Here is a 21207-nt window from a genome sequence, read left to right as displayed (position 1 = left end):
CCTCCACACCACGTGTCACACTCATCACAACCTCCTCCTCCCTCCACACCACGTGTCACACTCATCACAACCTCCTCCCCCCTCCACACCACGTGTCCCACTCACCACGACCTCCTCCTCCCTCCACACCACGTGTCCCACTCATCACGACCTCCTCCTCCCTCCACACCACGTGTCACCCTCATCACAACCTCCTCCTCCCTCCACACCACGTGTCCCACTCATCACGACCTCCTCCTCCCTCCACACCACGTGTCCCACTCATCACGACCTCCTCCCTCCACACCACGTGTCCCACTCATCACGACCTCCTCCCTCCACACCACGTGTCACACTCATCACGACCTCCTCCCTCCACACCACGTGTCCCACTCATCACGACCTCCTCCCTCCACACCACGTGTCCCACTCACCACAACCTCCTCCTCCCTCCACACCACGTGTCCCACTCATCACGACCTCCTCCTCCCTCCACACCACGTGTCACACTCATCACAACCTCCTCCTCCCTCCACACCACGTGTCACACTCATCACGACCTCCTCCTCCCTCCACACCACGTGTCCCACTCATCACGACCTCCTCCTCCCTCCACACCACGTGTCCCACTCATCACGACCTCCTCCCTCCACACCACGTGTCACACTCATCACGACCTCCTCCCTCCACACCACGTGTCCCACTCATCACGACCTCCTCCCTCCACACCACGTGTCACACTCATCACGACCTCCTCCCTCCACACCACGTGTCACACTCATCACGACCTCCTCATCCACACCACGTGTCCCACTCATCACAACCTCCTCCTATATTTTCAGATTGTTTTCTCTCCAGAATCCCGTTTTTAATCATTGCTGTTCTGGTTCGTGCGACTCCCAGTGGCTTAGAGGCGAGTGCATTTTATTTTAAATCCGACGAGCAGAGATTCCGTTGTTGCTCTGCAGTGTGAAATAATAAACAGCTGTCATTGTTCATACTCTTCCCACAACCCTCCTGTACTCGGAGCACTACAATTAATCTGTATTTTTACTTAAGATAATATGTACCGTGAGGGGTTTTAAAAAGGTTGTATAGGATTTAAAGAATATTCTGGTGAATGACATTAATAGCAAATTGAAATGTGGTAACAATTTTAAATGAACCGTTACTCCAACCTCTTTGGTGTCGCTATCTATAATAATAATTATTAAACTTCTTCTGAACTTCAACCGAATGTTTATTTGTTACACAGAAAATCCCGCGTAGCCAGTTACCCAGCTAGCTTCGGTAGCAACGACCAGCAGCAGCCACTGAGGAGCCCAGCCAGCCGCCAGCCAGGAATCTCGAGGCATAATTGACAAATCGTCCCAGCTCGACACCATTTCCTCGCTAGTTGAGCTGGTCCAGTCGACGACGGCAAGTCAGGGAGGATAATGAGGGGGGGGGGCAGAGTGGGGGGGGGGGCATGTTCACGTGACTAGCCACCCCTCCGCAGGGGGCGGCGCTTGCAGCAGGACGCGGGCGACTTGTCGCACTCGCTCGTCCGCGCCGCTGCTCTGCAGCAGCAGCGACTCCAGCTGTGCGGGGCCCCCCTCGTTCTCGAACCACGCACGGGCCTGGCGGGGGGCGGGGGGCAGGCAGGTGCCACACAAGGGTCAGATTCATAGGGTCAGCGAGTCGGCCACCAGGGTCATGGTTCGGGTGTTGGAGGGAATAGCAAGAGTTGGACGTTGTGTGCCGGCATCAGGGTCCAAAAAAGTTCGAACATTATGCCGCAAATGACTCGACTGGATCTCACGCTCATACAGCAGCCAGAGATCATCGCCCCTCATGGCGGACTCATGCCCCAGGGTCACTCCCGCAAATGAGACTCCATCTTGGTCTCTTGAACTCTCACTTGGTTACATAAAATACATTTGAAGTGTGACCAATGCCTCTGGAGTTGAGTGTCTGTGGAATTCTCCTGATGGCTGAGATGTCACGTTATTGCTTACCGTTGTTATCAGCGTCCAGAATGAACGCCTCACTCGAGACTAAAACATCGCCCTCCTCCCCAATGAACACTCGTGGTTGAAAACCTCGACCGCATCAGAGCATCAACAGCAGGCCCACGTCCACAATGGAACATAAGTTCGTATATTGAACTTCATTCGCACCATATGTAGCCAACTGTGCTAATCAGTGCCACTGCGGCCGTGCAAGCCATCTATGGACCGGACAATGAACCACTGTGGACTGCGCTGCTTCAACAGAGGAGGAGGAGGGGGAGCAGCGACACGACACCAACTCTCTCTCTGCTGAAGCCTTCTCGTCGTGGCCAGCAGCAGACACTGGCGTTCAGCTGCCGAACCACACCGCTGCTGCCATCATTCGCACGAATAGATAACGAGTTTATCGTCATCGTTGTTTGCGATTTATTTTATCATCGTCCTAGCTTCTGATCGTTGCCGTTGTCACCTCGGGGCTGTTGGCCAGCAGCGGCTGCCACAGCTGCAGCGCCGTGACCCGGAGCTCGGGGTCACGATCCCCCGGCGCCGCTTCGCCGCCCAGGGCCACGGAGGCGGCGGCGCTCAGCAGCTCTGGGCAGCCCCCGAGCAGCGAGCACGAGGGCCCAGCACGCACGGCCACGGTGCAGAGCACGCGCGCCGCCTGTGGGACACACGCGCACGCGCACACAGACAAAGATCCCCCGTGTGGCCTTGAACTGCTGGGGCAAGTGCTGATAGCGAGTAGCAGCACCTATGAAGGCCGGCACGGCACGCGAGCGGGCGGGTGGCCAACATCACGCCCGGCTGCCTTGTCTCACCCCTGCGGATGTTAACATACTGTACCAGGTACTCGTTTGAGGCTGAGTAGACCTCGGGGAGACCCAGGACCGAATCAGATAATCGTCACTGGTTTTGGCCGTGAGCAGAAATCGAACTCCGGTCTCCAGATTCGTAGCGCTGGGCACTAACTGCTACGCCACCGCTCCCCAAACAAACATACACACAAAGACAAAGATCCCCCATATAGCCTTAACAGACTGTTGGGGAAAGTGCTGTTTGTGAGCACCTATTCAGGCCGGAACGGTACACGAGGGGGTGGGTGGCCAGCACTACGCCCGACCGCCTTTGTCTATCTAGTGGCGATGTTTACACACCACGCCAGGTACTTATTTGAGGCTGATTCGATCTTGGGGAGGCCCAGGACCAGTTCAAATATTCGTCACTGGTGTTGGCCGTGGGTGGTAATTGAACTCGGGCTGCCGGGTTCGTAGCGCAGCGTGCGAACCGCGACACTACTCCTCCCAACACGCACACACACACACATGTGTACACAATCACACAGGCAGACACGTGCCATCATGAATTAATAACCGGCATGCGTCTCCCCTCCCTGCTTATTTGATGTTGACTGAAATGACCCCGCCCGGAGTCGGTTATCAGCGGATCGGTTATTCATCACACACACACAGGCGCCCCGTGTAACGTGCAGAGACTGTTGGGGCAAGAGCAGCTATTGTCAGCCGGTAACTTCCCACTGCTGGATACAGGCCTCCCTCATTCTCTCCCATCCCTTCCTTCGCTGTGTCAGTCTATGGGTCTCTGTGTGTCTCTGTGTGAGTCTGTGGCTCTCTGCTTGAGTCTACGGGTCTCTGCGTTCCGTTTACGGGTCTCTGTGTGAGTCTATGGGTCTCTGTCTGAGTCTATGGGTCTCAGTGTGAGTCTGTGGGTCTCTATGTGCTTGGAGAATTGTTGGTAGCAACGGCTCATCACTGCGTGGCTGCTGCTGCCTCCCATCTCGTCTGTGGTTCCTGTTCGTGCCTCCGAGTCGTTCCCTCCGTACGAGAGCGAGCGACTTAACGCCCGGCGGCAGCGCATCGCGAGGTGACATCGTTATCTCTCACGCGCCGCACCGTGTAACTCATTTAAGGCCGAGTCGACCTGGAGGGGGACCCACCATGAGTCCGACCCCTTGACCGTGGCGCAGCAGTGCGGCGAGGTGAACGTGAGCGCCCAGACGGAGCAGCACGGAGCACCAGGCCGGCTCGCCGGCTGGGAGGCGAACCGGGACGGGGGAGGTTGAGAGGGGTCGGAGTCGGGGTCGGGGGTTAGAGGGACGCGTCAAGAAACTCGCATGTGGCACGGGGGCGACGCTGGCAGGTGGCGCTGTCCGCCCCGAGTCTGCTCAACGGCGCGCGTGAGCGTAGCGAGCTCAGAGGAGGACTGTCGAACGCATCTCGGTGTGGTTCTGCAGTCATCTTACGGGGGCCGTTCTCTGTCACAATGTGGTGCACTGCTCACTGTGATGGACATTTCTTGGTAGAGGGGTGCGAAGGGATAGAGGCGTCCCACCGGTGGTGGGGAGCCGCTCCTGTGGAATCTGCCACTAGAGGGCCCCATCAGCCCTGGCTCGGATAAACCCAGCGACTGGCGATTGCTGCTGGCCCTGCTGCTGCGTTGGCAGTGGTGCACAACCAACAACAACTTTCATAAGAGGTTCCATAAGAGGTTTTTTGGTTAGATCGTGTACATATAAATGTGTCATAAAACCCGCCACCACCAGACAAAGCCATTCTGTTGTAATTACTGGCGAAGCGTCATACTCGAATGTAAATGTTGTGAGTTTACTCTCTAACAAACCGGTGTGCTATACTCATGACGAATTTGCATGTTTTGTTTTCGTGACATACCTTACTAATGGGCTGTGTCGGATGGTGGCGGGTTTAACGACGTATTTATATTTACGCGATCTAACTCACAAAAACCTCTATTATGGATAATGGTCGCGAAAGCCTGCTACGTGTTAAAACTCAACACGTTCCGTGTCAACAACAGCAACAATGTGCGTGGCCTTAAGATGAAAAAGCAGTACTGCTTTTAAATTGGGTCCATCTTTTTGAAACACCCTGTATAATAGGAGACGTTTTCGACAATAGCCCTTCTTTATGTCGTATGACAAAGGACCATTATCAGAAACGTTGCCTATTATATATTATTTCCTTCCAAGGCCACAGAGTGTGATTGATGCACGTTTTGAGTTGTTTGTCAATTGAGACAAATTATTTGGTGATGCTGGCAGTGGTGGTGCACAAGCACAATTAACAACAAAAAACAAACTCAACACTTTCGTCAATAAAACTTCCGTGTTTCCAGAGGAAACATAAAAAAATGGAGTTTGCGTGTCTCTCTCTCCCCTTGGTCGCGTGGATTTTTCTCCGCGTCCTCCGGTTTTTCCCTCCACATTTATAAACAACATGACGCGTTTAGAGTACTTGGCTGGTATAAGTTTCCACATGATGATAAGCAACTTAGTTGAGCTGTCATTTGTGATAATAGTTTTTTTACCCTTTTATCTGGCAACAAAACTGACACCTTTTTTACAAGGAGTCATGTTTGCATTGACCACAATACCTGCAGTCAGATAAAAGGGTAAGCAACCAATTATCATATTTTGTTACTGGCAAATGAGGTTCCAATGCTGTCATTTGTGGCCAGGTCGCTTCTGAAAAAAACAGCGATATAGCTCAGTGGGCCTTCGCTGGTAAAATAATAATAAGTATAACCCGTAAAAACAAAGTTTTTCACTCTAAATCCTTTATATGCGTGACGGCTAGAGTCCTCTCGTCCTCTGGCTTGAGATGGCTGCCACCTATGGGTCAGATGATTGTCTGCCAGTATTAAGCAATTGGTAATTAAATATTTAATTTGTTTTCCCTAAACAGTGTAAAATTTAAGAAATTTTTTTCACGAACATTAATTGTCTCGCACACCGAGTCTGTGTGCAAAATGTCAGCTCGATTGGATCACGGGAAGTGGGTTAAAAAACGACCGAAAGATTTGCACGGTCGTAAGCAAGCAAGCACGCAAGCACGCAAGCAAGCAAGCAAGCAAGCAAGCGAACTTAATATAAAGGATTTAAAAATAGTTTAGTTTATGTCCAGTTTATTGTCCAACGGGACGAGGCTAAAGCTGCTGGCGCCACCCTCGCCTCCACCCTCGCCTCCACCCTCGCCTCCACCCTCGCCTCCACCCACCTCCACCCTCCACCCTCCCCTCTCACCTCCACCCTCACCTCCACCCTCGCCTCTACCCTCGCCTCCACCCTCACCTCCACCCTCACCTCCACCCTCACCTCCACCCTCACCTCCACCCTCACCTCCACCGACACCTCCACCCTCGCCTCCACCCTCGCCTCCACCCTCGCCTCCACCCTCGCCTCCACCCTCGCCTCCACCCTCGCCTCCACCCTCGCCTCCACCCTCGCCTCCACCCTCGCCTCCACCCTCACCTCCACCCTCGCCTCCAAGCACGTTCGCCAAAGCGTCGCCGGCACCCACCGGTCAAGTTGCCCACGAGCCAGAGGCACTCGCGGCTCACGAACGGGCGCTTGGGCAGGAAGCGCTCGGCCAAGACCAGCAGCGCCGGCAGGAGCCCCGCGTCGCGCACGGCTCGCCGGGACCCCTCGCCGAGCCCCCCGCAAACCACGTTGCCCACACAGCGGACCAGGGGCACGACCAGCTGCGTCGCGCGGGCACAGGGAGGGGGAGCGCGCAGACCAAACTCACGGTCATCGTTAGCCGTGCTCTATCCACTGCGGGATGAGGCTCTCCCACCCCCCAAGCGGACAAACGGGCAATGATGGGACCTCATTCTGACTAGCCGTGGTCTATCCACTGCTGGATGAAAGTCTCTCCAAGCCATAATCATCATCATGACCGTGGCTCACGGTTCTGTGATGCAACGATCCGTGTGCCACCCTTGCCACGAGCTAATTTCGTCGCTCCATCTCCGCGGTGGGTTGTCACAGCGAACTTGCACCTAAAACCACGACCACCCTTGAGGTGTGAGTGTGACCCCTGTGACCCCCGTGACCCCCCGTGACCCCCCGTGACTCCTCTCGGACCTACCAGCTCGGCGTACTCCGGGATGGGGGAGCTCAGAAGCCGCCCCCCGAGCTCGACCAGCACCCCCACGGCCTCGCGGATCAGAGGCTCCTCCACAAGATCGCTCGCTCCACTGTGGGGGGTACGCGGCAATGGGAGGTCAGCGATAAAGCATCGTCATCATCGCGGATATTATCATCATCATCATCAATATCATCATCAGGGCCGGATATAGGCATAAGCTAAGTAAGCTACAGCTTAGGGCCTCACATCATAAAAGTTTTACATAATCTGTTCAAAAATAAAGAAGATAGGGAAAAAATACTCTGTAAGACGGTTTTCATTCCGATATGACAAACATATAGAGGGATTCGTCGATGGGGCCTCTTAAGCATGACATAGCTTAGGGCCCTAGCGATGTCATAATCCAGCTCTGGTCACCATTGTTGTCATTATCAATGATTCATCATCATCATTGTCTTCATCGTGGCCGTTAGCAGGAATCAAACTCAGGTGGCTGGGTTCGTAGCGCAGCGCACTAACCACTACACTACCGCTCCACACACACCCATCCGCAGACACGCACGCCATCCTCTCTCATCATCCTCCTGCTGCTGCTGAGGCTGCAGGGAACACAGGCCACAAGCCTCGGACGCAGCCCCCGTGTGCCCCGCGTGCCCCTGTGTGTTGCGCGCCACGTGGGCAACCTGCACGCCAGGTAGTGGAGGCACCACGCCGCTTCCACGGCGTTCGGCGGAATGTCGCGAGCCCCGGGGGGCAGCACCAGCGGCGTCCGCAGGAGCGAGGGCAGCCCGGCCGCCCGCACCGCCCTGCAGCGCCGGCACGTAAACAACAACAAATAGAGCCGCCATTCGCCACCAAGTGAAGGAGACGTCACCGCAGCCTTTATAATGATGTCAACTCGTACCTTGCCACCGCCACACGGCATCCGCTCCTCGCTCTCGTATAGAGAGAGAGGACGACTCGGAGGCGCCATGAGGAGGAACCACAGACGAGCGGGAAGGCAGCAGTAGCAGCCAGGCGGTGAGGCTGGCACCACCAACAGTTGCCCAAGCTCTGCGGATCTCTTTATTATATCAAGATGTTTCCAGCCACGCGTACGAGCAAGGGGGCCGCACTCTGTTCAGTACAGGTGGAAGATTGGCAGGTCCACATTTTGCTGCACCGCCTTGGCCTGGCAAAAACTAAGCCAGGCGGTAGGCACACTGGCAGGAGCTCACGGGACAGACCCAGGTGCAATGGGTCGACTGAGATGACCAACAGATGCACCACCTGTGCTGCCCACTGTGCCACCTCACTGCGTTTTAGCTGCACGGCGCTCCTCCGCCCGTTGTTGTGAGCATCGCTCCTCTGCCCCTCCTTGGTTCTAGAGGGCGACTGTCTCCAACTACCCAGTAGCCTAACAGTACACCTAGTCTGGCACTGCCCAGTAGCGCCCTTCACGAGCCTCCTCCAGAGGCCGATCTTGACACGGCTTGTACACACGCACATAGATGTACACGTACGTGTGTGTGTGTGGGGGAACGATGGGGCGGATCGAGGGGGAGCGACTCACGGGATGATGCGGTCGAAGGCTTCGGGCGCCTGGAGCAGCTGGGACAGCGCAAACGCAGCGGCCTCCTGCACCGCCCCGTGGGGAGACTGCGGGTGCACACAGCGCGAAGCGCGCATGAGTGTGTGCGAGTGTTTGAGCGAGTGTTTGTACGCACGTGTGCACATTGTTTTACGCCTATACGCCCTTAATAGGTGCTCCCTAACAATGCTCGCGGTTGTCATTGCATTACTGCACTACTTTAGCGAACAAAAAGTGAATGAGCAGGCCCGACGTTAACCAATGCAGAGATAATCATCGAGATTGCATTGCTACTTCTTGATTAACGTAAGTCCATACTGCCCGTCACAAATAACATACGCAACATGACGCGTGTGGCAGAGAGATTGCTTCGCTAATGCAGCCTGCGTGGAACTCGACTTTTAAATTATTACAGTCCCCGCGCGAGCTTTAATTCAATTACGCATGCCGCTCCACAAAGCTGGCACACGGGCCCTGCTCGTGCCACTGTCGAATGATTTAATACGAGTCGTCGTTTCAGCTCCCTGCTTCCTCGTCAGTTCCAGGTGTCTCCCTGGTCCCAGGTCTCCCTTGCCTCAGATCTCCCGGTTCCCACAAGTTCACACGACCCCTTCGGCCCAGCTCTCCAAGTCTGCCTGGTCCGTAGGCCTCCCGGTCTTTAGGTTCCTGCTCCCAGGTCCCCCTGCCCCGAGGATTCCTTCGTGCCACAGCTCCCGCTGTCTCCCTGTGCCACGTCTCCCTATTCTCAGGCCTGCTAAGCCCTCTGTCCACATGTTCCCAGGTCCCCGTCTCCCTGTGCCCATCTCTCTGCCACCCCCCCTCACTCATCTCCCAGGTCTCCCTGGTCTCCAGATCCCCATGGCTGCCAGCTTCCCCCTGTGCAGACCTGCAGGCAGGATGCGATCCCGGGGAGGAGCCCCTGTGCCATCATCTGTTCCCGCGCCCTCGCACTCTCCGTCACCAGGTTTGCCAGCGTGTACAGACACACCTCCTGCAAGAGCACACGCACAAACACACGCGTGTGTCAGTGTGTGCGAGTATTAATAGGGCGATTCTGCCTCATTTGAACACACGGTGCGGTGTGTAAACAACGGCACTGACCGGGGAGACAAAGGCAGCCAGGTGAGGCGTTGGCCACGCCACTTCCCCGTGTGCTGTGCCAGCCTCCACCGGTGCTCGTTAACAGCACTTGCCCAAACAGTCTGTTAAAGGCTACGAAGGGGAACTTTGTATTTATATTGTGTGTGTGTGTTAGCCCATAATACCTGGGTCTGTTCCGTGACCTCCCGTCAGAAGCGAGCCTTGGAAGCTCACGTGATACCTTCAAGGTGCACCTAGCCTGGCATGGTGTGTACGCGCGGGCGTGTGTGTACGTGCGGGCATGCCTGTGAGCATGTGTGCACGTGTGGGCGTGTGTGTGTACGTGAGGGGTGTGTGTACGTGCCGTGAGCTGGGGGCTGTGGCCGCCCAGCAGCGTGACGAGGTAGGAGGTGGAGGCGAGACAGGCGAGCGGCGCCGCAGGCAGCGCGGAGTGCGACAGGCGCAGCAGCGAGCGCGCCGCCTCCAGCTGCAGCTCGGGGCCGCGCGCCAGCAGCGCCACGAGCGAGCGGACGCCACCCTCCACGCTGGCACACAGAGACGGAGATCCCCCGCGTAGCCTCAACAGGCTGTCGGGACAAGTTCTGGGAGCGCGTAGCACTGGTCAAGGCCAGCACGGTGGGTGACCAGCACCACGCCCGGCCGCCTTTGTCTCTTCAGTCTTAGGACTGGTTCAGATAATCACCACTGTTATTGGTCGTGAGAGGGGGTCCAAGTCAAGTAGCCGAGTTCGAAACGTAGTGCGGCGCCAGCCACTGCGGCACAACTCCCCACAACACTGACACACGCACACACACACGCACTGACACACACTCACGCACACACACGCACATACACACACGCTCACACACACACGCACTGACACACACACACGCATGCACACACACGTATCATGTAACCCACTGCGGCACAACTCCCCTCAACACTGACACACACGTGTCACGTAACCCACTGCGGAACCCCATGATGGAGCTCCACGGTGAAGCTCCACGGTGGAGCTCCACGGTGAAGCCCCACGATGGGAGCTCCATCGTGCAGCCCCTGCTCACCCAATGAAGGCCGCCTGTGCGTCCGGGTTAGACAGGGCCCGGCGTAACGCGCGCAGGGCCTCCAGCCTGGGGCTAAGGGCTCCAGACGACGCCGTCCTCTGCACCTCCAGCCACAGCTGCGGCACCTGTGTACAGTAGGGGGTACACGCACCAACAACAATACTCGCATGGCGAAAAAATGTTCGTGGGACCCTCCACCATGACAAATATAACCGTATAGACATGCAAATACAAAGATCCCCCCTATATCCATTAACAGTCTGTCGGAGCGAGTTCTGTGTGTGAGTACCTATTTAGGCCAGGATGGTACACGAGGGGGTGAGTGGCCAGCACAAGGCCCGGCCACAATTTGTCTCCCCAGGGATGACGTTTACACACCGTACCATTTAATGCTGAGTTAACCTCGTGGAGGCCCAGGACCGGTTCAAGTATACATCACCCAATGTTAGCTGTGAGTAGGAATTGAACTCAGGTCAGCTCGATCGTAGTGCAATGCACTCACCACTGTACTAATGCACCTGTTGTATATGTTGGTTATGAAAATTTGTTATGTTGTATGCGTGCGTGGGTGAAATTATTATGTTGTATATGTGGGTTATGAATATTCAGTGAAAATAATAATAATTAAATGAAATCTGGCCAAATGTGTAATTATCCGAAAATATGTTAATTATGTAATTACGCACATTTTAATTATGCCAATTCGATAGGTAATCGTATTAATTATGCGAGTGGGTGTAATTATGATAACGCAAGTCGTTATGATAACCAGACCCCGGTTCACCCCGTTATCGCTTTAACATTTACTGAGTATGTATTAGTGTGTTTATTAAGGTCACCAAGTTCAAATCTCAACGCAGAAGCAGATCTTATGCATAGATTTCAGGAAAGAATCACACAACCACTTCTGTATTGATCAATTTATTACTAATTCAACCTTAACTATGATATAGTATGCGAACTCTCAATCCCGGAACGTCAATACGGCATCAATACAGTATCATCAACGATTGTCTGATTTCACTTTGACAACTGCACATGGATCCCGCATAACGCGATGGTTGTTAGTGAGAGAGAGAGTCGTTAAAACGTGCAAATACTATGCTAAGAAAACCTTAACGTTAATAAATGATTATACTCAATATTGTTCACGCAGTACCGCACTCCTTATTGATCATACGCAACCCTTATCACGTTGTTAACACCTTGGGTCACGGAACAGTTGAATATTCTGTAGAGGATGCGAGTACGTGCGGCGATTATGACTGAAAGATACTTGAAAGATTATACGGCGATAAAAAAAAAACACAATCAAAACAGTTACTATTCTTAAAGGCACCAATCTCAACAGATACATCGGCAGGTTATCTGACAGCAGAACGGCTCGGAGTAAGGGCCTGCGACGGTGCTCCTTTTCCGAAGATCGTTATCTTATACCAAGTTTACTAATTGGGGACCAGATCACCTGATAAGGATCCGGTGGCCACCACTCCCCACGTGAGCGTGGCTCGGCGGAAGGAGGTGCCAAGAATCAGTTCGTATTGATGGATCTGTTGGGAATTTATGCGATTAAGAGTACAGCCCACTAAATATTAAAGATAAAAATTAAGAATACTCTTATACGACGGAGGCCACCACTCGGTCTCGTTGTGATGCCTTCCCAGCCACGGATGACTTATGGGTTCGAGTGTGTTTGAGTGGTAAGAGTTGTCTTGAATAGTCAGTGTTCGGAGTCGATTCTTTATGTCAAACAGACGCCTGGTGGTCGTGTGGTGAGGGGGCGGTGCGCGTCATACGTATCAGGCGCTCTCCTGTCACCGTGGTGAATTGGCTCGGATGGCTGTTGATACGCTGTCGCAGTTCGGAACCCGGTCGGTAGGTGGCGCCCACAACTCGCTCGTAGCGTGCAGCGCTGGATCGTCGCCAAGTCGCGACGCTCACCACCGGCGGCAGCGGAGATCTCCGGCGGCAGCAGAGATTGACGAGCTGAAGATGAGTCGAGCCGACCCGCTGGTCGCAGCTCGCTCCTGAGTCGACCCTCCCGGTCGAGCTCGCTCCTGGGTCGACCCGCTGGTCGCCCTCGCTCCTGAGTCGACTCTCTGGTCGCACTCCTGAGTGGACCCGCTCTGGTCGCACTCGTTCCTGAGTCGACCCTCCCGGTCGAGCTTCTGAGTGGACCCTCCCGTCGCACTCCTGCTGAGTCGACCCTCCCGGTCGAGCTTCTGAGTGGACCCTCCCGTCGCACTGGTTTCCAATGTTCAGGATCCGTTCCTTTATGCTGAAAAATCCCCCTGGATCCCGCCCACAAGGCGGGGCTTCCGATTTTTGCTGTGTCAGGATCTGTCCGTAGGCAGGTGTGTCCATGTGTGTGTCCGTATGTCCTTGTGTGCATCACTGACGGTATATTCCGTTGTCAACTCCCTCCATAAAACCCACGAGCAAACAACCAGATGTTACAAATTGTCTCGAAGTCGTCTCTCTGTCTGGGTGCAATTTATCTCTTGTCTGGCCTTCTTCATGAACCCAAAACACAGACGTTACAAATCGTCTCATAGGCGTCTTTGTTCGTGTTGCACAACCTGGAGGGGGGCAACACTCTCTCCGACCCGGCGCACAAAGAAATGGTTAAAAGTTTTAAGTTAACATTTGTCCCTTACTATTTCACAGTTATGATTCTGTATGTAACCTAAGGTCTGTCGTTTCCCATCGTGGTGCCTTGACTCAAGTGTAGGTTTCCCCGAGCGTATACACACTCCTATCCCGCGCTGCGGGGATACAAAGACGGCCGGGATCTCCCTTTCTCTCCGACCCTGGGTTTAACATCGTTTTTTTTTATTATGTATTATATTCGACCTGGTTGTGATTCATCCCGTTATCCTGGCTTTTCATAAGTTTTACTTTGTCTTTCATGCATATACTTATTACTATTAATTTATTCCCGATATCTTAGGTTAAGGGGTAAGTTTCTTGATCCTAGGAATTCGTATTCCTTGGTGCCTGGATGGTTATATAAGCGGAATATAGTTTACGGTGAATAGCGTTAACATTGATGTTATGTGCGATATTATGTATTGTGATGTCTTTAACTTAACTTGTTTGTCAGGGCTTTACTGACACGAAGTTGCATTCCATAGCCCGCAGTCTTTGCCCCACCCTATCTCTGCTCGCCGTTGTTGTTGCCTGCCGTTAATTCAAGGCCTCATTAATTTCCGTCACCCCTGAGTAGGTGAGGGCGGTTGAACCTTGGAGTCAGTTCTGGTTTTTGTCTGCCTGCTTCTTCTTGTGTCCCCTGACCCCGGGAGTTATTATTCTACTTTATGGCCTGTCGAAGCCCCACTCGCTGTTGCTGGGCTGGTGTTGTTCCCGGCTTTTTGCTTACGTTTGCAGTTCGCCGTGCTCTTGATTTCCTTCCCTCTTCAACCTTATATTGACTATTCGCTCCTGTCTGGGTGCGATTCAATTTTGACTTAGGAAGGTTCTGATTGTCATATGCTTCGGGTCGAATTGTATAGAAAGTATTGAAGTATGGAAATAACATTTCATATTGACTTAATGATGGTGATGGTTCAGTAGGCGTAACTTGTGACCTGGTTTAATTGGAGTGGGTGTGAATATCAATAACTTTAGCCTACTCTGTTGTTAAATTCCGACTTTAACGTTACTTTAATAGCAATACAGAATAATTGAGCTTTTTGTCTTAACTAGGCGAATGCGAACTTCTGGTGACCCCCGCAGCCGTGTTGTTCAGCTGGGTCTTGTGCCTTGAGAGATATACAACCCTCTTTTAAATCACCTCTCCCCCTGTCCAACCTTCTGCTCTGGGAGTGTTTATTCTTGATTCCAGGTCCAAGGCCCCCTCACATCCAGACGCGCAGGGTTGTTTACATCAGCTCCCCCCCTGTGCACGTGTTCTAACTAGCTCGGAATTCCTGAACACACAATCAGTGATGATTCCTGGCTTTCTGTGGTTGTGATTTAGACAAAGGCGCCTCTGTTTCTTCCATTGCCTTTGAGTCGACACTGCCCTATTATTTGCCCATGTGCTGAGGTCATAGAATTCGTTTTGACTTCAGTAATATTAACATTCAGTATTGGATTAGCAAATGGGCAATGGTTCATTGATGTAGCTCGCAGCCTGGTCTCCAATTTGAGCGAGCGCGAGGATCGATAATTTAGCCTACTCTGTTGTTGAATTTCGAATTTTGACGTTACTTTAAAACCATGCAGGATGATTGGGCTTTTGCCTTAACTATGTCTGGCTGACACTCCCACTGTCTCTGCCGCCTGCACGGGTGACATGTGCCCGTTCATCAGGCCTTATCTTCCCTTGAAGCAACGTTGTAAATTCTGCCATCCTAGCCCTCCTCCGGTTCATTACTTAACAACACCTGGTGTTTTGCAGTTTGCTGCGCTTGGTGTGTTTCACTCATTAAAAAAAACAAGTAAAAAGATAATATATAAAAATCATCAAATATTATTAATCTCAATTATGGAAGAAGGGTTAGTATACAACATTCCGCCCTTTTAAAAATGACCAGTGGTCAAATGGCCACGGGTTATTTTTAAAAATATGTATACCCTTCTTCCATCATGAACCATCGATTGTCCTCAAGTTTTGCTGCTATTCCTTACAACGCGCGCGTACGTGTCACAACTTAACAGGTTATATGTGACAAGAGAGAAAAAAAAATTCTAAAGGAAGGTAAAACGATAAGGGAGGGAACGTTATTCTATTGACTACATGTTATAGGAGATATCGTTAAAAAGATAGTCTCTACGGTTATTCTTGGGTGGCATCATCAGGCCTTGGCTCTATCCCTGTTCCTGGGCTCGAATGGTATGTGGCTTGTGCCTGCGATTAATCTTTTAAGTTCGGCATTCATTTTGGCCACACGGTATGTTAAGGTTAGAATAGCCAGGACTAGTATGATCATCCCTGTTGCCCCTGTGATACCCATCCCCATCTGTTGATTTCGCTGATATCCAGCCACTTCGGTCGCCCAAGTAAGATCTGTTATGTTAATCTCTGATTCGCTGAGGGATAATTTCACCATATGGAATTCTTTACTGTTCAACAAGTTGGACAGAGTGCTGCTTATCTCAAACTTGTGGCCTCGGAATGTGTCTACGATTTCTACCTCCGCTTGGTGTAGGCTTTTGTCTAGGTTATATAATACCTTGTCCCCTATGCGTACGAATGTTCCTCTTGGTATTGTGACCAGTGCGACGTGGCTTGGAATCGGAACTTCCATGGTTATGGAGTGTTGATCGGTGGAAACAATTGCCGTGTCTAGAGGGGTGCTAATCAACCACTGGGCATTAGCTATCATGGCCACTGTTCCGGTTCTTTCTTTGGGTTTACTTAGCTTAAACTTGCAAGTTTCCTTGGAGCTTAGGTTTGACAGACCACACATTAGTTCTGCTGTATTGGTCAGAAATGGTTCCCCTGGGCAGAGCCAATGAACCTCTTTCATTATTTGACACAGGTTTAGGTCAGGCACCAGGTACTTAAGGGGGCCTTCTTCCTGGTAGGCCACCACTAAGGGAGTTTCCATCTTGGAGTAAATGTCGTTATTCCATGTACCCACGTTCAATACTGTCCGCAATCGGAATACATTTCCGGGTTTAACCAGGGGTAAATTTAGCAAAAACGCCAGCTGTCTAGTTTGGGGGTCCACATGTATGGGTGTGGCTGTACCCATGTTGAAGGCAATTTGTACTTGAGTTGGACTGATTGTTTCCGGGGATGCTGCTTGTAGCACATCTTTTATCAGTGTTGGAGTTACCAGATATGACGGAATTTGTCCTTGTATAAGATCACTGACGCTGCCGCTGATGCTACGCAACAAGTCTTGGATCACCCACTGAATTGGCTCTCGAATACTCTCTTCTTCGTATAGACCTCGGATTGCAGAACTCAATTCTTGGAATGTTAAGTTAATCATGATAGAATGTAGGTTTACGAGAACCACGGTGTCTCGGAGGGTGGATCCCATTTCGACCAGATTCTTTTGTTGGTGTTGTATTTGCTGATGGATCTGATGCATATCGAGCTGTAAATTCTCGATACCTTGCGTGAGGTGTCCAATCTTTACGGCGTTGGATATGGATACTCCTAGTGTGATTAAGGAGCTAAAACCGGATAGTATTCCAAAGACCCCTCCCAGGCCGATAGACCTCTTGGAACGTGTTAGGTTGACAGTGGTGGGGGGAAGTATCATGGTTCTTTGTAATTGCTTCAGGATCGTTCCGATATTCTGTTCACTATATCTTAGGAAGTCATAATACCATATTCGGGTTGCTTGGGTGGCTTGGGGTGGTAACTTCCCGAAGTGCTTCTTTACCACCAAGGCAGGTTCCAAGGAGACATAGACTTGTTGGGTTACTATTTTCGTTTCGGTTACTAGGAAGCTGGAGGAGTCTCTCAGCATCACCCCGGATTCTGGTCCTGGCTTGATCAGCTCTTGGCTCCCTTCTAGCTTGACAAGGTACGTTAGCAGGAGCGTGAGCAGGAGGGCTGCCATTCCCTGGAAAACATGTTACATATTATTGTAGTGTGATAAGCCCATTAGTTTAGTCCCCCCCCTTTTCCACCTTTATTCCTCATCTCGCTCCACCAGCACAGGGTACGGTTTGATTTGGTTGATGTGCACCCACTTGTATTGCTGCTCTCTTCCTGTCTTTGTGATTTTTAGCTGATATACGACTGGGGACATTTTGTCAACCACCTCGTGTGGTCCTGTCCAGGAGGGCAGGAATTTCCTGCACTTCTGTTTCCTTTTCTCGTAATTGAGGTACCACACCTGGTCTCCTAGCTGGTATTCTGCGTGGCTGGCTTTTTGGTCATAGTATGCTTTGCTCCCCTGAGCCTCTACTTGCAACTGGTCCCTGACCATAGCGAATGTGCTCTGTAGGTGACTATTGAGTCCCGTCAGGTATTCAGTTGGCGTCATTGCCGTCGGGGTCTCGTCCTCCGCTGGGACATATAACAGGTGTACTGGGAGGGTCATTAGCCTCCCTGTCATGATCTCGAAGGGTGTCCTGCCTGTAGCTCGGTTGGGTGTGGCTCGCATGGCCATCAAGACTAGGGGTAGTTTCGTATCCCAGTCGCGGCCCGTGGTAGACACATATTTCTTTAGGAGGCTCACGATGGTCCTGTTGGCTCTTTCCACCTGTCCTGAGGATTGTGGATGGTATGCGACATGTAATTGTCTTTTTACTCCCAACATCTTCCACACTTCTGTGATGACCTCGGCTGTGAAGTGGCTTCCTTTGTCTGAATCGATCGTTGACGGTAGGCCCCATCTACTGAATATTTGGTTAATCAGTAGTATGGCGGTTGTTTCCGCGGTGTTGTTGGGTGCTGGTAGACACTCTGTCCATTTAGAGAATGCACAGGTCACAGTTAGCATGTACTTGTTCCCTTTGGTTGATCGGTTGACAGGTCCTATCCAGTCGATTTGTAGGTTGGACCAAGGATAATCTGCTCCCCTCCTCTGTAGGGGTGCCCTATGCTGTGAGGTCGTTGGCTGGTACTTACAACACACGAGACAGTTGGACACATGTTTGTGTATGTCTACCCCCATTTTTGGCCAGTAGGCCACCTGTCGCAGCATCTGTCCCGTATTCACCTCGCATCGGTGGCCGCTACACGGTTCATTGTGGGCGTGTTGTAACATTATTTCTCGATATTGAGAGGGGACTACCCATCTAGGTCGACCGTCTTTTTCGTTTGTGTATACCAGTAGCCCTTTTCGCATTGAGAACCTTTTGATTTGGCTATGCATGATCTCGAGCTCTTTGTTGTCATTCAAGTTGTCAGTAGTGATTGGTTTTCCTGCTGGATCTTGGATATGATCGGCGAGTGTCTTTAGTGTTTCGTCCTCTTGTTGCATTCTGATCAGGTCTTCGGAAGGCTGGGCACTGTTCAATTGGGCTCTGGTTCCAGCTTCTGCCGGGTTCTTCCCACTTCTTGTGACCAGTCCTATCACGGCGATGTCTTGGTTCGTCGACTCTTGTTGTCCGTCTCTGTCGGTTTGGTCTTCTAGCTTCCACGGGGTGCCTTCCAGGCTTCCCACTTTTGCTATAGCATCTGCTTGGTCGTTCCCAGTTTTCTCTTGACCAGGTATCTTGGAGTGTCCTTTGACTTTCTTCCAAAATATCTTCATATCCTTGTTCTGAACCATCTTATCTATGGCCTCGAATAGTTCTCGATGGCGAATTGGTTTATTCCTATGGTTCTTCATCTCGTTTTTTTTCCATATGGGTAGGTGGTGCAGGAAGCTGTGCTGTACGTAGTTGGAATCAGTGCACACCACCATGGTCCGTATTTGGTTATCGGATGCCATCTGGACAGCGATGTGTACCCCGACCAACTCTGCATACTGGTTTGACTTTGGTCCCAGCTGAAATCCCTCTTGAATCCCTGCGAGTGGGCCAGTTTCCCAAATGACTCCTGACCCAGCGTGAAGCTTGTTCTCCTTCATCTTGGAGCATCCATCGATGTATACCACTGGTAGGTCGGCACATGTCTCCTTCCTGAAGGGCAGGTACCTGTTGTCCTCCGGAGGTATCTTTTCGTCCTCTGCTTCCATGCTGTCAAAGGTACAATCATGTAAATCGGCAAGACCTTGGGCCATTGGACTTTTCTTGTTCTTTGCGTATTTCACTGTGATTGGTAGGCCTTGGAGTGTCAGTGCCCAGCTGGCTATTCGGCTGCTGGTTACGCGGCCCTCTCGAATCTTCTTACTGTTGAGGTATGCCAAGGATTCATGATTCGTTTCCAGGATGATCCTCTCTCCGTTCAACAAGTTCCGAAAATGTTGTATGGCCCAGATGTTTCCAAATATCGCCTTCTCACACTCGGAGAACTTCATCTCCACTCCCCGGAGGGCTTTGCTGGCATAGGCAATAACTCGTTTCTCTGCTTCCTGTCTCTGGTACAGTACCGAGCTGATACTATGATCTGAGTATGCGGTCTCCAGGTAGTATTCTTTCCCTTTCTCTGGGTATGCTAGGCAGGATGCCTCTGTGATCTGTCGTTTTAATTCTTTTTCTGCGGCTTCCTGTTCCTGTCCCCACTCCCATGGTTCGTCTTTTTGCAGTAGTTTGACTAAGGGTCGAACGATTCCTGCGTAGTCGTCCACGAACTGTCGAAGGTAGTTGCAAATCCCTAAGAAGCTCCGAAGGGTCGTGACTGTGGTGGGCGATTTGAGTGCGAGGAGGGCTTCAAGTCTTTTGGTTTGGGGTAACATTCCCTCAGTGCCGACCTGGAGCCCGAGGTAGTCCACCCTTTTGCGTGCCCACTGTCCTTTTTGTATTGAAATCTTTGCGCCTGCTTCCTTTAACTGCTCGAGGGTATGCTGGAGGCTCTCGAGGTGTTCTTCCCATGAGGAGTCCTTGACTAGTATGTCGTCGACGTAGACGATGGTGCCTCGCTCTTTTGCGTCGCCCATCGCCTTGTGGAGGAATATGTTGAAGTCTGCAGGTGAGTTCGAGTATCCGAACGGGCAGCGATTCCAAGTATACTGTATTCCGTTGAAGGTGAAGGCCAACTTGTATTGATCGGTTTCTTTTACTGGCATGGTCCAGAAGCCATTTGCTAGGTCCATTGTGGTGAGTACCTTTGCACCTTTTATTTGGTTGAGACCGTGGTCGATTTCTGCCATTGGCCATCGAGATAGGGGAACTGTTTTATTGAGTTGTCGGTAGTCGATCGTGAGTCTCCATTTTCCCGTGGGTTTTAGTACTGGCCAAATGGGTGAGTTGTAGGTCGAGTTGCATTCCCGGATTATGTTCTTTTTGAGTAGGTTCTCTAGGGTTTCTTGGATCGATTCATAGGCGGCCAGTGGAATCTTGTATTGCTTCACGTATACCGCTGGTGCTCCCTCCAGTGTGGGAATGGATACCACATGTAGGTCGGTTTTGCCACAATCATAGGAGTCTTTGGAGAACAGGGAGTTGTATTTTTGGAGCAGTTGTCGTAGCTCGTCTCGTTGAGTGTCGCTCTCTAGGGCGTCTGCTGCTTCAATTTGTTGTTCTATTTGTTCTTCTATTGTAAGGACTCCTTTCTCTTGGTTTGGATCTAGGGCCTTCGTGGTTTCGGGCGGCTCGGTTGAAAGTTCCTTTTGCGTTACTATTGGTTGAGTTGCCTTGGCTTCATCCGAGGGTAATACGCTCTTGCCCTTGTATTCTCCTTCATCAGTTTGCAGTTCGTCGGTTTGGCCTCCAGGGGGCGGTGTATACTCCATGAGGGGACGGTCATTTGGTGATACTGACTCTAAGTCGGCTTCCTTTCGGTCTTCTCTCAGTCTGTTAGTCATTAGCTGAGTGATTCGAATTCCTGCTGGGAGCTCGTCTTCGTTCCTGATTGTCGTTGATAGGTCGTCGAGCTCTTGTGTTATCACTTGGATTCCCGTGGAGTCTCTCATAACGTCTTCATCTTCTGAGTCCCTTTGTTGCTCCGGCATTGACTGTGCCCAAATTTGTCGGGATTCAAGGTTCATAATGGGTTTCAGGCGATTCAGTAGTTCGATCCCAATAATCAGTTCTTTTCCTGGGTATTGTATGACATATAGGGGATGGTTCATGTTGATTTTGTTGAACTGTCAACTTCG

At 51.6% G+C, this 21207-nt stretch overlaps 1 protein-coding gene across 2 annotated transcripts in view; it reads right to left on the bottom strand.

Moving 5' to 3' along the window:
- Nucleotides 1-920: 920 nt before the first annotated feature.
- The window catches only part of LOC133343061 (transmembrane and coiled-coil domain-containing protein 6-like), a 30033-nt gene continuing 9746 nt past the window's right edge, over nucleotides 921-21207 (bottom strand). For both annotated transcript variants that reach the window (XM_061552522.1, XM_061552523.1), the window contains exons 4-13: nucleotides 10592-10716; nucleotides 9889-10069; nucleotides 9331-9435; nucleotides 8427-8512; nucleotides 7558-7680; nucleotides 6875-6983; nucleotides 6305-6485; nucleotides 3925-4019; nucleotides 2440-2631; nucleotides 921-1598 (exon numbers count right to left, since the gene is read on the bottom strand). In XM_061552522.1, the coding sequence (XP_061408506.1) occupies nucleotides 1452-1598; nucleotides 2440-2631; nucleotides 3925-4019; nucleotides 6305-6485; nucleotides 6875-6983; nucleotides 7558-7680; nucleotides 8427-8512; nucleotides 9331-9435; nucleotides 9889-10069; nucleotides 10592-10716 (1344 nt within the window). In that variant the 3' untranslated portion in view covers nucleotides 921-1451. The remainder of the gene's footprint in view (nucleotides 1599-2439; nucleotides 2632-3924; nucleotides 4020-6304; nucleotides 6486-6874; nucleotides 6984-7557; nucleotides 7681-8426; nucleotides 8513-9330; nucleotides 9436-9888; nucleotides 10070-10591; nucleotides 10717-21207) is intronic.

The sequence above is a fragment of the Lethenteron reissneri genome, chromosome 16, assembly GCF_015708825.2.
Source record: "Lethenteron reissneri isolate LAM-NWPU_2019-01 chromosome 16, ASM1570882v1, whole genome shotgun sequence".
Taxonomy (NCBI): Eukaryota; Metazoa; Chordata; class Hyperoartia; order Petromyzontiformes; family Petromyzontidae; genus Lethenteron; species Lethenteron reissneri.
This window is presented reverse-complemented; position numbering and strand designations above follow the sequence as displayed.